The 17,390-nt window shown below is 31.9% G+C and overlaps 2 protein-coding genes across 2 annotated transcripts; both read left to right on the forward strand.

Moving 5' to 3' along the window:
* Nucleotides 1-1,128: 1,128 nt before the first annotated feature.
* Nucleotides 1,129-5,340, forward strand: LOC133298999 (AP2-like ethylene-responsive transcription factor At1g16060). Its single transcript, XM_061498387.1, has 8 exons — nt 1,129-1,286; nt 1,405-1,487; nt 1,626-1,634; nt 1,802-1,890; nt 2,006-2,079; nt 2,371-2,421; nt 3,746-3,822; nt 4,682-5,340. The coding sequence occupies exons 1-8, from the start codon at nt 1,129-1,131 to the stop codon at nt 5,179-5,181; spliced, it is 1,041 nt and encodes a 346-aa protein (XP_061354371.1). The 3' UTR covers nt 5,182-5,340.
* Nucleotides 5,341-11,595: 6,255 nt separating this feature from the next.
* LOC133298997 (uncharacterized) lies at nt 11,596-14,601 on the forward strand. The gene is made up of 5 exons (XM_061498385.1): nt 11,596-11,966; nt 12,053-12,270; nt 12,439-12,567; nt 13,396-13,527; nt 14,237-14,601. Exons 1-5 carry the CDS (start codon nt 11,675-11,677, stop codon nt 14,348-14,350), a joined length of 885 nt encoding a protein of 294 aa, XP_061354369.1. The 5' UTR covers nt 11,596-11,674; the 3' UTR covers nt 14,351-14,601.
* The last annotated feature ends 2,789 nt before the right edge of the window (nt 14,602-17,390 follow it).

The raw sequence follows: 17,390 nt of genomic DNA on the forward strand, positions 1-17,390 counted from the left end.
CTAAAAAGCAGGACACGTGTCACCCTCTCACTATTCGCGCTGGTCAACCAAGCTAGATTTGTTGTACTTTCAGACACGTGTCAGCACCCCCTTAATCGCGCTGGGCTGCCTAGCTGGTTTGGTACGTACTTTCACGTCACGTGTCAGCACCCCTATAATAAAAAAATTACATTTTTATCCTATAATTTTTTATTAACGCTACTAAGAAAAAAATATTAAATATAAATACAAAACCTAATTACAAATTACGATAATTAACAATCCTTAAATAATATTAAACTAATTATTGTAATTAACAAAACAGGTCCCTAGACATTGTTAATGTTAAATATAATTAGTTAGTTTTATTAATTAGTACCATTTGTTAATAAAAAATTATAGGATAAAAATTTGTTTTTGTTCATTTCTATCACAACAAGATGGACTTTACCTAGGCTAAGAATGGATCAATTATTAAAAATGATTTTAAAAATGAATAAGTTAATTTTAAAAATGATCACAATAAGAGGAAAGTAGAATGAAATAGATTGTAACAATTAGTTAACCATTAATAATCAATGATAATGGTTTTATAATTTCATTTTCGTATATTTATTTCTCTTCTCTATTATCACCATTAATCCACCCTTACATGGTTAAATTTTTTTTAATAACATGATCATGTTAATTAACACATTAAAAAATCCACACCCAAATAGAAATAGTCAAAAATATAATTATGTGAAATATGTTTATTATATTGTATAAGACAAATTATCTAGTGAGAAGATATTTTCTCATAAGCATTACAGGTAACGCAAACCGCTTTTAGGCGGCAACAATAAAAACCAACCTTTCTTGTCGTCCGTAACATTTTTTCAATCTTCCAAGTCTTTTCGCTGATCAACCACCAACTGTACTACAACAGAAACAAGGAAAAATGAAAATAAAATTTAATATTAAATTTATAGATAGAGAGAGAGAGAGAAATAAAGAAATAGACCTACTTTTTCAGTCTCCTCCACTATTTAGTATTAATGAATGCCCTTCTTATTGGATGACTTGGTCATATTCATAAAGCTCTCACTTCCTTCACAATTGAACTATGCGTGTTTAGTGCAGCGTGGTCCTCTCTTATTGTAAGTTTTCATGGCGAAGAAATCGCAGAGGAGGAGCCTTAACAAGAACACTATTGCCAGCAGCAACAAGAAGAGTATGAAACCAACGACGTCGGTGAAGCGGACACGAAAAAGCACTCCAAGAGACTCACCTCCACAACGAAGCTCAATCTACCGTGGTGTCACAAGGTTCATCAATTTAAATCTATATCTTCTTTCTTCCTTTTTATTTTTTCTCTCTGTTTTTTTTCTGTCCCATGTTATGTTCTAAAATGTGAGAGATTATGTATATGGTTTTAACTTTTAGGCATCGATGGACTGGTCGATATGAGGCTCATTTGTGGGATAAGAATTGTTGGAATGAATCACAGAGCAAGAAAGGAAGACAAGGTTCTTAATCATTAATTTACTCTTCTCATATTTTCAATTTTTCTTTTTTCTTTTTTTCACTTAATTATTTTATTTATTGGCATGTTCATTATTATGTTGTCTTGGTTCATGATGGCAATGGAAAACAACTGGATGCAGTATATCTAGGTATGATTTGAATTTTTGTTTAGATATATATATATATATATAGCGTCATTCATCTAAAAATGATTTATTTATTTTTTCTTAAATTTTCGTCCTGTAATTTGGTGTTGAGAATTGAAAGTGGGGTTAGATGAGAGACGATTTAATGACTGCAAACTTGGGTTTGTTAGGGGCATACGACGATGAAGAAGCTGCAGCACGTGCCTATGACTTGGCAGCATTGAAGTACTGGGGCCAAGATACCATTCTCAATTTTCCAGTTAATTCCCTCATTGTCCAATTCAAATGATGATTTGGTTTTAAAAGAAATGTTTATTCAAAAACCAGATTTGATCAGTTGATTTTATATATACATATATGTTTTTTGGTTGTAGTTATCAAATTATCAAGAGGAGCTCAAGGAGATGGAGGGCCAGTCAAAAGAAGAACATATTGGATCCCTGAGAAGGTTTTTTAGTTATTAAATTCTTTAATTTTTGGGTTAAAATTTTCTTATGTTAGATGAGAAGAATATCTTCTCCTACACACAACAAACATGTGGTCCAATTAAAAAAAGAAAAGAGAAAAATAATTTAATGGGATCTACATGTTAATTATGTATATATATGAGAAAAAATTCTTTAACCCTTAATTTTTACGCGTAACGTGTAAAATATGTAAATTACTAGTGAAGGGTGCTTTTTTTTTAGCCATTGAAGCCGGGTATAAGTATTTAATGAGTTTAATCTTCAATGTGCAGAAAAAGCAGTGGGTTCTCTCGAGGAGTCTCAAAATACAGAGGTGTAGCAAGGTACTATATAAGATTCCTTGTTTCTATTTATTGCAAAATGCTAGGTTTTGTGACATTTTGATTCTCTGTCTATACGTTAGATTTTGGTCAATAACATAAATCAATGATATCTTTGTTGAATTTAGGAAGTGGGGCACACAGGAACATACGCATAAAAACTTAAAAAGAAATTAAAATAGTTATATAACAGCAACTCGATTTCGTAAGAAATTATTTTCGTTTTATACTTTTCTAGGGGAATTTTATATGAATTACGATTATTTTACACCAGTGTAAGTTACACTCTCAATCTTAATCATTGATCCTATTTAAATCTAAGGGCTCTAATTTTTTAATAATGTGAAACATTGAATACAAGTGAATCAATGCTTAAGATTGAGTGTAAGACTTCTAACTCTTACACTCGTGTAAGAATATCCTGTCTCATTTTATATTATAGGGAGATATTTTTTTAATCCAATATAATGCTTAAAAGTTTTTCTTCTCATTTTAGTCGTTGATTTTCATCATCTAATAGTTATAATTTATTGAATTATATCAATTAATTAGTTATTAATTTTAAATATATTTAGTTTAATAATGTGCCTAACAGTTTTTTTTTTTTTGGTTTTGGGAACTTTTCACTTTCGAATCAAGATTACAGACACACCAAGTTTTTGTGGTCATATTCACGCACCCAAAAATAAAAAATAACAAAATTAGGTTGTAATTTGCGAGCAGAATTAGCATAACCTAATATTCAGCTGACCAATATCTGTAGGCTAGAACTTTAGTCAGCGTGTACCTGAGTATATTCTTTATACCCACTCCATGATATATATCCGAAAGTTCGGTTATTAATGATGCACATTAATTGAGGTTGAATTTTCTAGAATTCTCGATGAATTTTGAGGGCAACTATTTATAGTCAGTCAAATAAAAATGGGATAAGATTCGTTTACAATTTTTTTTTTACAATTACATTAATATAGGACCGGTCATACACTGTGTAATTAATGTAGGACCGGTCCTACATAGTGTAATTTGTAATAGTTTGTAAATAAAAAAATTTGTAAATATAACATGCCTAATAAAAATATAATACGTTTTGAACACATAATTATATAGATAATTGGATTAAATGTAGAATATTATCAATTAATTTTAAATCAAAATCTTAGCATTTGTCTACGTGTACAAATTACCCAATTGGTGATAAATGAGTAGCTACCATTACAGTTCATTTCTATTGACGATTGACATTTACCTTTCCTCTCCATATATTTCTGTGTAAATAATTAATTATTGGCGGAAAATGCTCTGACTTTTGGTTTTAAATATTTAGACACCACCATAACGGAAGATGGGAAGCTCGAATTGGCAGGGTCTTCGGCAATAAATATTTATACCTTGGAACTTACGGTAATTTCAATGACTATAATCTAATGCCATATTAAAGTACATATAACGGATCGATGTCATTCCCTTATTTTTTTCTGAGGATTTTTTTTTTTTGGCGGGGGTAAGAGAAAAAGTAAATATGAAAACTTCTTTGGCTAATATGGCATTAATTGTTCTTGTTCTAATGCCAAAATGTTCAAAAACAAATATTAACCCTTTATTAGATATATATATATATAGGGGCAAGATCATTTTACACCGGTGTAAGAATAATAAGTCTTACACCAAATCTTAACCATTGATTTTCTTCATCTAACGGTTAAGATTTATTAGATCTCACTCATTAATTAATTTTTAATTCTCAATAAATCTCAATCATTGGATGCACGGAAATCAACGGTTAAGATTTGGTGTAAGATTTATTATTCTTACACCGGTGTAAGTTGATCTTATTCCTATATATATATATATATATATATATATATATATATATATATATATATATATTGAAATAAATCAAACCATAGGAGATGATGTACCTCTATACCTGAAAGCTAGGAAATAGATTTGACCATGCCTTCCATTTTCCAACAAAAAATACCTACTTCATTTCAATATGGTCCAGCAGATCAAATATAGTAGGTCAAATGTAAAGGTCAAAATATGCAATCAAATCTCGTTGGTTGCGATATAGGTCACCAAACTTCAACTGCTTAATAAAGGTATTTAATTATGATATCTTTTGATGTAAACTATTCCGCAAAAAGAAATCCTCGATAGACATAAATGTATATAAATTGAATTATCCTTTTGCATTTGCTTACATGTGTATAACCATATATTATATATATATATATATATATATTGTATTGTGGAACAGCTACACAAGAAGAAGCAGCCACGGCATATGATATGGCAGCCATAGAGTTCCGAGGACTTAACGCCGTTACAAACTTTGACCTCAACCGTTATATCAATTTGCTACGTCCTAAAACCCAAGACAATCTTGAAAACCCTAGTAATGAAGAACTAAACCCTAATCCCGAACTTGAGCTAGGTTTTGTCTCCCATCAGCTTGGTTCAACCAATGGTGCTGATCATCTGGATCAATCTAATGGTGGCACCTCAACATCTTCCGCAATTGGGCTTCTCTTACAATCATCCAAATTCAAAGAAATGCTACAAAAGACTTCATCAACTGTAGATAATTACCCTCCAACACCTTCTGAGTCTAACCCTCCTCGTCGTACATTCCCCGAAGATATTCAAACAATCTTTGAAAGTCAAGATTCAGGAATCTACACCGAAAATGATGATACTATATTTGGTGACTTATGCTCATTTGCTGCACCAATTTTTCATTACGAGCTTGATGCTTAGAATAATGAAGAAGGAATTCTCGCCTATTTATATACAATAATATATATACGTTATTTTTTATAGGGCGATTATTTATCAACCAATAAAAGATGAAAAGGGAATTATAGAGACAAATTAAAGGGGCTAAGAGTAAACAATTTATAGACGAGTGGAAGATTGTTTAGGAGCTTGATTGTGATAGAACGAGATCGCATCCAAGGGCCTAATTTCAACAATTTAGTTTTATTATGTCTGTCTCCATCTTTTATATATATATATTTCTTATTGATTCTATAGTCCATTCCTTGATGAATTTTTCTTTTGATGCAAGCTAGAAACAGATTAATATCTCTAAACGAATAGTGTACTTACATGGGGCCAAATCCAAAACAAAAATTCGCGTACCTTCATGTCATTTTGCACGTTAATTTTCACTTTTCAACTATAAAAGTCCGCTTTTGTAATATTATGAATCATTCAAGGTATACGAAACACAATATTTCACGCCCGGTGGGTTTCTGCTATACAATATGTGTATATCTATATATGAATAGCTAGGTCAATATTGCATTTAATGAATTTAGACACAATAATTAATTAATTAATATCACCTAATAAATCTTAATCGTTAGATGCACGAAAATTAACGGTTAAGATTTGATGCCATAGATATATATATATATATATATATGTGTGAGTTGATTTTTTTTTTAAAATAAGTTATAACCTAATAATATAATTTATTTATATTAATATACGCGGTCCTGCCAAAATTAAAGGGAATCTATTTGCTTACCAAAAAAAAAAGTGAATCTATTTATAAAACATATTATGAAACTTAATTGATATATGTGTGCATACTCAAATATGAAAAATAACAGAACCATTTTCAATTACAAAAGCGGTTCATCCCCCACCCACCCACCCAACGTAGAGAGTAGAGACAATGCTGGGGGAGTTAGGTTAGGTGTTAGGGGTTGGAAGGGTAGTGGTAGCTAACTAACTAATTCTGTTGAATCACTAATTAATCAATTCTGTAAGACACTGTATGGTGATTGGTGAGGAACAAAGCACTGTTGAAAGGTATTGTCGTGTGGCCCTCATAAAAGGAGGCTGCCCCAGTATACATCTAAGGTCTGTTTGAATGAATTTTTTTTGTTCTCCGAAAGGTATTTTTTTTTTTAAAAAGCATTAAAAAAAAATCCGTTTGGATATATGTCTATTTTTAAAAAAAGTTAAAATTTTGCTTTTTTGAAAGCTAAATTTTTTAGCTTCTAATAAAAAACAGAACTCAAAAATTAAATATTTCTCTTTTATCAAATATCAAATACTTTTTTAAAAATTTAAATAGCTTTAACTTTTGTAAAAGAAATTTCTAAAATAAACAAGATATAAAAAAAAATTTTAAAAAAAAACCCATCAAAAGAGGTCCTAAGTCGTATGTAAAGGTGGAAATTTAGAAGAAATTATGTTTCAGAAACAAAATTAACATATACAATCCCATAAAACAATCATCTATATTCCAAAGTATATATATATATATATATGTGTGTGTGAGAGGCAGGATCCTTTGACACCGGTGTCAAATTTGAAGTTTGACACCGGTGTCAAATTTGAAGTTTGACACTTCATCTGAGAGTCGTTAGATCAAAAAAGATCAATGGTGTTACATGCTTGCAAATCAGAGTCGTTGATCTTTTTTATCTAACGGCTCTCAGATAAGGTGTCAAACTTCAAATTTGACACCGGTGTCAAATGATCCTGTCTCTATATATATATATGAGATAACACAAGTGTTAAATTTGAAATTTGACACTTCGTCTGAGAGTCATTAGATAAAAAAAGATCAATGGTGTCTCATGCTTACAAATCAGAATCGTTGATCTTTTTTGATCTAATGGCTCTCAGATAAGGTGTCAAATTTCAAATTTGACACTGATGTCAAATCCTACCTATATATACATATATAACCAGGGTTTATCTCCATTCAATCCTTTAGCCCGTGTCAAACCTAGTTACGATTCTTTAGTCACGTTTAAATTGTAACTAATTTTTAAAAACTAGCATGCAAATTAGCTATGGTGATTTAGCCATGTTTAAAATGTGACTAATTTTCAAAAGTTAATCAGGGCCAAGGCCCCACCTTACCCTAACGTGACTCCTCCACTGTTTGTAATACGGCCATAAAACTAACTCCTCGTTAAAATAAATGATGCATTAAACAATTATCATGAAAGAAAAAATAAAACTAACCCCTCGTCGAGACTTAAAATGCAAGGAATTCGCCTCTAGTTGTTTTACATTGTGAGGAACTGAGACCCCCCATATTGTAAAGCATGGCGTTTGTAAATTATAGGAACTGAGACCTCCCAAACAACAGTATTCTTTTGCATGAGTGACAGACACCTCCCATATTAAGGGAAACCCCTCCAGTATGTATAGTTCTTTTACATTGTGAGGAACTGAGACCTCTCAGCCTGTAGCTTGTGGTGCATGAGTGACACCTAGCTTCCTATAATTTAGACACCCTGAAGTCAAGGTTTCAAATATGTACAAGGTGCTGAATGAAATAGTGACGATAATATATGTGCTTTATGATTGCAAAAGTACTAATCAAGTTAATGATATAATTATGTAATCATATTGCATCCCTAATTACGGGACCTAATTGATCTTTTCACTAGACCACATATATCATGTATGGTTGCTTACAATTCACAATTCCTATCCTTATTTATTAATAAGATTTTTAACTTCTCGAGAAATGCTTGGGACCCATTGTCACTGAGGATTGCAATTTCTTTCTTAAAAAATTCACCTTGTTCAGTTGTTCACCCATTTTCTCCTTGTTTTGTGTATATAATGCCTCACAAAATTTTCTAATTTCCTCATTGCTCGGGTTGCTGATCTGCTTGCAAAATATAGAATAAAATTATTTTTAAAATAAATAAAGGAAGGTGTATTTTTTTAATTTAATTTAAAATATATTAAAATATTAATCCACTAAAATTTATAAACTTACTCGAGCCTATTCTCTCACTTATTACAACATAACTTTAGAATAGCTTTTTTTTTTTTAATTTGAATACCAAAATCTGTCGATTGGGAGCTGGAACGCGTAACCCAAGGGAGTATGGCTTCGTGGGCTCTATCAAAGGAAACCCAGTTAGTATTGGTTTTCTTCTTTTATTTTGGGCTTCGATCCTTTAGGTTTCAAACTTTTTTATAATAAGGTTATTAAAAATTTATTGATATTTAATAATTAATGAGTAAATTTTTTCTGTAATAGAGTATTCAATAAATACATCCTTTGACCATTTTAGAAACGTACTCTTTAGAAGCTATGATACTTGTACAAAAAAAAAAACTTACAAAATTTACACAGAAATTTGCCATTCACTTTTCTTTTTCGTACCTTTTTACGAAGTGTATATTATTTAAATCCACTGCAAGAAACATTTCAGCTCTTTATATGATTATACGTTTAAAAAAATAAATTCTAAGAGATAGTCCAATTTTTAAACCTATCAAAATATTAATATAAAATATGCAATACATTTTCAACATGCTAATGATTAATAGAAAATATGATTCTTCTAATTACTCCTTTAATATATATTAATAGATAATACGAGACTTAAGGAAGATTGGGGTGGTGTAGCCGAGCGCAAGAATCGCCATATGGTTGAAACCACTCGTGCTTTGTTAATTGATGGTAATGTTCCATACACCTTCTGGGGTGATGTTGTACTTACTGCATGTTATCTCATTAATCGCATGCCATCATCTGTTCTCAATCATAAGGTACCTTACTCTATTTTATTTCCCCATCAGTCTTTATATCCTTTAACTCCACATACGTGTTTTGTTCATCATCTTGGTCCAGGTTTGGATAAATTAGCTCCCAAGTCTCATAAATGTGTTTTTCTGGGTTACCCTCGGTCTCAGAAGGGTTACCGTTGCTACTCTCCCACTTTACGTCGATACTTTATCTCAGCGGATGTCTCTTTTTTTGAATCAGTTCCCTTCTTTGGATCCTCTACTACTCCTGTGGACAGTGATTCTATACAGTCATCCTTCCCAGGTGACTTTCTTTACCTTCCGTCTTTACCCGTCCATGTTTATGACTCTCCTTCTATCACCTCTTCTGCTGATGAGATCGAACATAGTTCGTCAGATGTCTCTGTGGACTCACATTCACATGCATCTCCTCCCACGGCTTCGGTCCCACCTTCGGATAATGACCTTCCCATTGCTCTTCGTAAGGGTACTCGTGATACTCGTCCTCCGGCCAGGTATACAGTCAATATTAGTTACCATCGTCTGTCTCCATCATATTTTGCTTGCCTCTCCTCTTTGTCCTCTGTCTCTGTTCCTAAGACTACATGTGATGCACTTTCACATTCGGGATGGAGACAAGCTATGATTGATGAAATGAGTGCTATTCATCATAATGGCACATGGGATCTGGTGCCTCTACCTTCTGAAAAATCTGTGATTGGTTGCAGATGGATTTATGCTGTTAAGGTTGGACATGATGGTCAAGTGGATCGTCTTAAAGCTCGCTTGGTGGCGAAGGGTTTCACTCATGTCTTTGGCTTGGATTTTATTGATACTTTTTCTCCTGTGGCGAAAATGTCTATTGTTCGCCTTTTTATTGCCATGGCTGCTATTCGTCATTGACCTCTCTACCAACTGGATATCAAGAATGATTTTCTTCATGGAGATCTTGAGGAAGAAATTTATATGGAGCAACCTCCTGGATTTGTTGCTCAGGGGGAGTCTGGTCTTGTTTGTCGTCTTCGTAAGTCTCTCTATGGCCTCAAACAATCTCCAAGAGCTTGGTTTGGTAAATTTAGCAGTGTTGTTCAACAATTTGGCATGACTCAGAGTTCAGCTGATCACTCTCTCTTTTATCGTCATTCTGCTTCTGGATCTATTTATCTGGCGGTATCAGAACCTCGCCGCCCCCCACTTTCTGTTGTGGCGTTTCTTAGCACAGGTAGGCTGGACCTGTTGTATTGTCCACTCTTCAAGCCCAATGGGCTCTTGTGTGAGGGGGCCTGTTGAGATATATAGTCCCACGTTGGTTGTATGTGCAACTAATGTAGAGTTTATAAGGCCTTGGACACTCTCACTATTTGAGCTAGCTTTTAGGGTGGTGTATCCCAAGGTTCTTAACAGCTTCAAACAAAATATATGAGATAATTGCCTATTGGTAAATATTAGTTCAGGTTGAAAATGACCTAAAATAATTGCCAAATAAGTTTTATAATTCTCATTCAACATGAGAATTAAAATTTTCTTACACAACCCTCGATTTTCGTGCTAACATAGATTCTACGTATAATGTTTTCTAACATATGGATCCCACATATTTTTTATCTCTACAACATAAAATTTTAATTCTCATTCAACATGAGAATTATAAAATCCTTGCCAAATATACTTTAACACAAATGGGGAAATAATTAAAGTAAATGAAATCAAAACCACACTCACAACTCGCAATTGTAAAAGAAAAACAAGATACTCAAATTCAAAATAAATGAAAATCGCAGAACAAAATAAGACGTTTACCAAAAATTAAAAAGAAAGAAAGAAAGAGAGATGGGGCAGCTAAGATAAGATGAAGACGAAGGGATATGGAAGGAGGGGAAGGGAATTCGTAAGTGAGATAAGCACCGTTGGCGCAAGCGAAAAATAAATAAACAGTAAATATCTTTTTAGATACTTGACAAAAAATAGGGTCCCTATTTTAATTATTTACAAAAAAAATAAAAAATTAGTTGTTTAGTCTATAGAAAATTTAAAGTAGATCTATTTTAGTCCTTTTGAGGGACTAACGTGAACTTTTTTTAAATTTGTGAAGGATCACAATTTCAACTAAATGGGTCCATTTTAAATTTCTTATAGACCTCGAGAGTAATTTTTCTTTTGTAAAAGACTAAAGTGTTTTGTTAGGGACAAAAAAGATATTTACTCATAAATAAATTATAAATTATTTCATTTTTTTGAGTTTGTCAAAAATTTTACAAACAGGAATCAAACCACGATCAACACAAACGACAAGTCGTGTCCATAATTAAAAGTTGTGGAAGATAGACCTCGCCAGTGGCATATAATAAAAATAAACATAAAAAGGGTTAATTAAATTTTTTCTAATAACTTCTTACAATTATTTTATTATTATTATTTTTTATTATTATTAGATAAAAATTAAATTAAAAATTCTCATGTATTATTCTATAATCATTAATTTAATTTTAATATAACTATAAGAGATAATAAAAAAAAGTTCTCAAATAAAAAAAATAAAAAATGACAGTGAGTAGGAACGACAAGTCGTGTACGCATGAAGAAGTTGTGGAGGATAGGAACTTCGATGATAAACCGTGACTTGGAATATTGACAAACACAACATCACTTCCACAAACTCAAAACAAAAACAGCAATAAAAAAAACCGAACAATGTTGAGGTTGTGTTCTTGTTGCCACTTTCTAGTGAATAGTGATGGCTACTGCACTCTCCTTCTCCCTTTCTAGCTTCGCTCTCACGGTGCCCACAACCTTTAGATTCCAAGTCTCCGCCATGGCCTCCACCGTCACCACTAAGGTAGCTCCAGCTGTCATTGTCGGCGGTGGAAGGGTTGGCAAGGCTTTGCAAGACATGGGCACTGGACAAGACCTCCTCGTTAGGCGAGGTGAGTCCGTGCCTCTCGACTTTGAGGGCCCCATCTATGTCTGCACCAGAAACGATGATCTTGAATCTGTGCTTCATTCTACTCCTCCTTCTAGATGGAAAGGTGAGTCCTTTGTTTTAAATGGATTGATTGATGTGGGATTCATGTGTAATTCCAACGATTTTAATGAGTTATTGATCGTGTAGCAGATTTGGTCTTTTTCCAGAATGGAATGCTGGAGCCATGGCTTCAGAGTAAAGGTTTGAATGATGCAGACCAAGTGTTGGCATATTTTGCTGTGTCAAAACTTGGAGAAACCCCTGTTGATGGTAAAACTGATACCAATCCTGAAGGATTGACCGCTGCATATGGCAAGTGGGCTTCTGCTGTATCTGCAAGATTAAATGCTGGAGGCCTCTCTTGCAAGGTATTCATGATATCTTGCAAAGTTTTTTTTTTTTTTTTGGAGATTTAACTGTTTCAATTCTCATGTATTGTTTCCTTGAAATTATAGTATTTCCCTTGTAGAATGTGAAATGCAAATATTTGCCCATCTGATAACATATCACACTCTGATATATGTCTCTAAAGCCAGGTTCTCGACAAGGAAGCGTTTCAAAAACAGATGTTGGAGAAGCTCATATGGATTTGTTCAGTCATGCTTGTTGGAGCACGTAATGGAAATGTTTCTGTAGGTGTCGTGGAAAAGGAATTCCGCTCTGAAGTAAGCTTTGCAATTGGCATTTTCTTAAAGTTAATCTGCTTATTCTGTCAAACAACATCTGCTTGGTTGGAAGACAGTTTTGTTGCATGTACATGCGTAGATTAAAATTGTGTAGTTAATTGGATGGTTAGTCATTGTAATCAGTGTCATATATATATATTTTATATATGTAAAGCGTATCAAGTGATGGCATGAGAGATGAAAATAGATATTCTGGAGTTCTGGACCATTCAATCGTACATGGATGGTCAATATTAGCTTTAAATGAAACCAATCTTGACCATTCACTTGAATTGTTAAGATTAACTCCTCACATCTCTTGCGTTATTAATTGATACGTCTCATCTATATATATAAATTTATTCTTTTCTCCGAATGGGGAAATCAGTGCCCTATATCATTTTGGCAGTGCTAGATCTTTAAGAGGTCTGTACTCAGTGTCCTATATCAATTCCTATGTACAAGTTGGGTTACAAATGAGTAGGTATATCGCTCTGATTTTTGGGGTAAAATCAAGTTAACATGTAATGTGTTCAAACTTCAATCTATTTATTTGTTGGTTGTAGTTTGTTTGAGGGGTTGATCGTGGAGTTGAAGAGCTTGTGTCCAACATGGATGACCTGATATTGAACTCGATTTTGTGCCTTGTATGAAATCCAAGAGCTACAAATTTGCAGATGAACTATGTCTGTATTGTGAAATTGGGCAGAAAAAAATTAAAAGATGAAGTAGACACACAGAGATTTTGGGACAAACATTTTGAGCTAATATTAATGATGTATTGAGCACAAAAACGCAATCAGAACTTACTGATGTTTATGCTTTCAGTTGTCTAGCCTTATAGCAGAACTAGCATCAGCTGCAGCAACTGAAAAGGGGTTAGCATTTGAAGAAGCCACGGAAGACCGCTTATGTGCATATTCTCGAGCTGTTGCCCACTTTCCCACAGCAGTTAAGGAGGTAAAAGATACAATTAATGGAATGAATATTCAAGGGAAAAGTTTAAAAAATCCCCGTTTACTCTTTTATCACTTATCTTTCTATGGTTTTTTCTTATCACTTACCTCTCCTATGATTTTTTCCATTCAAGTCCACCTTTAACACCATTAAAATTTGAACTAACTTGTTCATTTTATTCCTATTTTATCTACATCAAAAGCACTAATCTATCATAAAAAACTTGGCTGCTAAATTATCCATATCCACTCTCTTCTTTAATGGTACATCATGCTTAATATTGTTTATTCTCCTTAAGAAATTGATTATTTGAGGAAGGTAATCAAGATATTTGTATAACAATAATAAGCACGATTTACCATCACAAGCAATGAGTGTTAAGAAACTGGGGTATGTGATAGATACAAAGGTTGTTTGGTGCTGGACTTCTGGTAGCCAAGATCTTTATGTCATATTAGCAACTTTTTATGTAGGCAAAATGGGGGTAAAATAGGCAAGTTAATTCAATTTTTAATAGTGTTAAAGATGAACTTGGATGAAAAAAATAAATTATAGAGGAGGTAAGTGATAAAAAAAAAAAAAAAAAAAAAACTTAGGGGGATAAGTGGTAAAAAAGTAAAAAAATTATATGGGAATTTTTGAACTTTTCCCAATATTCAATTCACAAGATAACTGATATAAGTTCTTATCTGTATCTTGGTTATATTTGCAGTTCAAATGGAGGAATGGTTGGTTTTATTCTCTCTCTGAGAAGGCTACAGCACAAGGCAAGCCGGACCCATGCCCTCTACATACCCAATGGCTGAAAGAGTTAAAAATTGTATAAAGCTTGCACTCTCATGTCTCCACTATATTACCAGCTTCTAAGAGTTATGTAGACATAGTTAAGATTAATTTAGGTACCAGCTTGTAAGAGTGATTTAGTTAATAAAGTCAGAATTTCGTTTCCTTCCACCATATGACTTCAAAATGTCTCCTATTCTTAGGAGACAAGACAATACATGCCTGTTTGTCCACACAGATTATTGTATGTATGTTGCTTTGTAATAACAATTAGGCCCACCTAAACTATCTTAAAAACATGTTAATGGGCATAACTGGAAGGCTTGGGGCGGGGCGTCCACTTTGCCACCTCTAATAACAATCCCCAACGATGAGAATATAAGTTAGACTTAATTTTGATGAGACAAATAAGTCATTGTATCATTAAATAAATTGGACCAAAACATATATAAGAGTTTTTGATATAGAATGAAATTTATTCTTTCTTGTAATTGGTTGCAAGAGAAATTATATGATATTTCATCTTATTTCTTTCCAATTTTAACATATAAGACATTAATTAAAGAAAAACAAAATTATAATTACATAATTTGAACTTGATTGAAAATCCTTTTGATCCTCGAATAATAGACATCAAAGGATTGACTGAAAAAGATTTATTGTTATTATAAGCTGATTGAATTCGTATATGTTTGGTAAAATAATAATTTTTTTAGAATAATTTTTTAAAAAAAAGGAAAATGTTCAATCGGAACATAAAAATATAATTAAATTGGTCCTAGTTACACTTCAAGGGTAAAGTAAAAGGAGTGGGGGATATTCTCAAACTAGAAAAATGGTTGGATGATAGGTTTATCATTGAATGAAGTAAATTGTTGATATTGATCCAAAACAAAAAACAAAAAAACAAAAGGTAGATACCTATACCATGAATGATCAACCATGTAAAAGTGAACTCTTACATATGGTCATTAGAGAATCCTAAAATATTTATTAATTTTATATAGTTATTCCAAAAGATCAAAAAGACCATAAATAAATTAATGCAATTCTTTGTCGGTTCTATATAAAATACTCATTTGGACATGAACCCCCAATTTGGTTGCACGTAAGTAGGAACTTCCAATTTGATTGCACGTATCTCGCATTAAAGTCAAATGATCGTAAGTTAAATGATAAAGTTGCACGCGTTTCACATGAAAGTCAAATTTCTTTGTGTAAAAATAATGTGAATGGATTGAGGAATTTTTCAACTCATTCTATTTATATAATATTCTCATAATGAATAAATCTTAGCAGGAAGCAGCTCTCATATCATGTCATAAAGCAATTTTACTAAAAGTTTAAGTTATTGGATTAAAGCAGATGAATGATTTTATATATAGGGAATATTATATTTATAAATTTTTTATGGGGAAGGATATTGTGACAACCAAGTTATGTTACTACCAAGTGATTACCAATCAATCTTACTGTTAGATCGATTATATTATAATACAATTTTTTCATACAAGAAGGGTAAACAATGCACAACATGTTTACCTGTATTAAGAAACTCCAAAATATTTATTAAAAAAATAGATAAAAAGGATCAAACTCTAAATCTTTTTGTCATGGAGACTATGATTAATAATTTTTTAAGAATAATTTAAAAAAAAAGGGAAAATGTTCAATTGGAACATAAAAATATAATAAGTTAGTCCCAGTTACACTTCAAGGGTAAAGTAAAAGAGAGGAGGAGATTCTCAAACTAGAAAAATGGTTCAACGTTATCATTGAACGAAATGCATTGTTTGATATTGATCAAAAAATAAATAAAAATAAGAGTAGATACGATTGATCAACCATGTAAAAGTTAAATAGGTTTTATATATGGTCATTAGATAATCCTAAAATATTTATTAATTTTATTGAATTATTCCAAAAGATCAAAGAGACCATAAATAAATTAATGCAATTCCTTGTCAGTTCTATATAAAATACTCATTTGAGCATGAACTCCCAATTTGGTTGCACGTAGGTAAGAACTTTCAATCTAATTGCACGTATCTTGACATTAAAGTCAAATGATTGTAAATTAAATGATAAAATTGCACGTGTTTCACATGAGAGTCAAAAAAATTTTGTGTAAAAATAATGTGAATGGATTGAGGAACCCACTCTATTTATATAATATTCTCATAATGAATAAATCTTAGTAGCTCTTATTTCATGTCGCAAACTAACTTTACTGAAAGTTTAAATCACTGGGTTAAAGCATACGAAGGGTTTTATATCTTATATTTACAACACAATGTCCTCATACAAGAAAAGTAAACAATGCACAGCATGTTTATCTGTATTAAGAAAGTTCAAAATATTTATTAAAAAAAATAGATAATAAGGATCAGACTCTAAATTTTTTTTGTCATAAAGGCTATAACACTACGATAAAATCACATGAACATTGCATGAAATGCAAAGTACTAAAGTATCAACTAGGATTTATAACTTATTGCCCATTCTATTCATCTTATATTTACAATCAGTAATCATGGAGGTAGTGGTTCAAAAACATACAAATCAAATCCTCATTAATTTCAATCAAATCAGGAAACATAATATTAAATCCAAGCTGACATCTGTGAGAGCGACTTGTCTATTATTTTTTTCATCATGACAAAAAAGAAAATAAAAGAAAATTCAAATTTTACCTTATGTGACTTTAGGGTTTAAAATCTCTATTAAATAATATAAATTAGGAAAACTGTTATGTCTCAATATTGCAAAAAGAGCCTAGCTCAAAAACTAATTTACGTTAAATGGATAATTTGAGCATTTTTTTTTGTTTATTCACTATTAGAGGTACATTTAGCAATAAAAGTTAACCTGTCAAAGTTTTTATAAAATATTTGATACCATCATCACACTCTAATATTAGAAACTGAAAATCAGTACCAATCACATAACAAACTCACGAATAGAAATATGTATTCTTATTTGCAGCAAAAATAAATTTCAGATTTCTTTTAAGGGAAAAATGTTTCTGCAGTTAATGCAGATAAATTATCTGTATTTATTCTTAAAATGACGTTGTTTTGGTA

Source organism: Gastrolobium bilobum, unplaced genomic scaffold (genome assembly GCF_033153095.1).
Source record: "Gastrolobium bilobum isolate Gb01-03AN ecotype WA unplaced genomic scaffold, APGP_CSIRO_Gbil_v1 utg37919, whole genome shotgun sequence".
Lineage (NCBI taxonomy): Eukaryota > Viridiplantae > Streptophyta > Magnoliopsida > Fabales > Fabaceae > Gastrolobium > Gastrolobium bilobum.

Bases quoted from the DNA above. Each gene is read 5' to 3' on its own strand.
- LOC133298997 (XM_061498385.1), top strand. From the start codon at position 11,675: ATGGCTACTGCACTCTCCTTCTCCCTTTCTAGCTTCGCTCTCACGGTG. The intron at 12,271-12,438 runs GTATTCATGATA...CTCTAAAGCCAG, and splicing joins CTGGAGGCCTCTCTTGCAAG to GTTCTCGACAAGGAAGCGTT. The intron at 12,568-13,395 runs GTAAGCTTTGCA...TTATGCTTTCAG, and splicing joins AAAAGGAATTCCGCTCTGAA to TTGTCTAGCCTTATAGCAGA.
- LOC133298999 (XM_061498387.1), top strand. From the start codon at position 1,129: ATGGCGAAGAAATCGCAGAGGAGGAGCCTTAACAAGAACACTATTGCC. The intron at 1,287-1,404 runs GTTCATCAATTT...TTTAACTTTTAG, and splicing joins ATCTACCGTGGTGTCACAAG to GCATCGATGGACTGGTCGAT. The intron at 2,422-3,745 runs GTACTATATAAG...TTAAATATTTAG, and splicing joins AAATACAGAGGTGTAGCAAG to ACACCACCATAACGGAAGAT.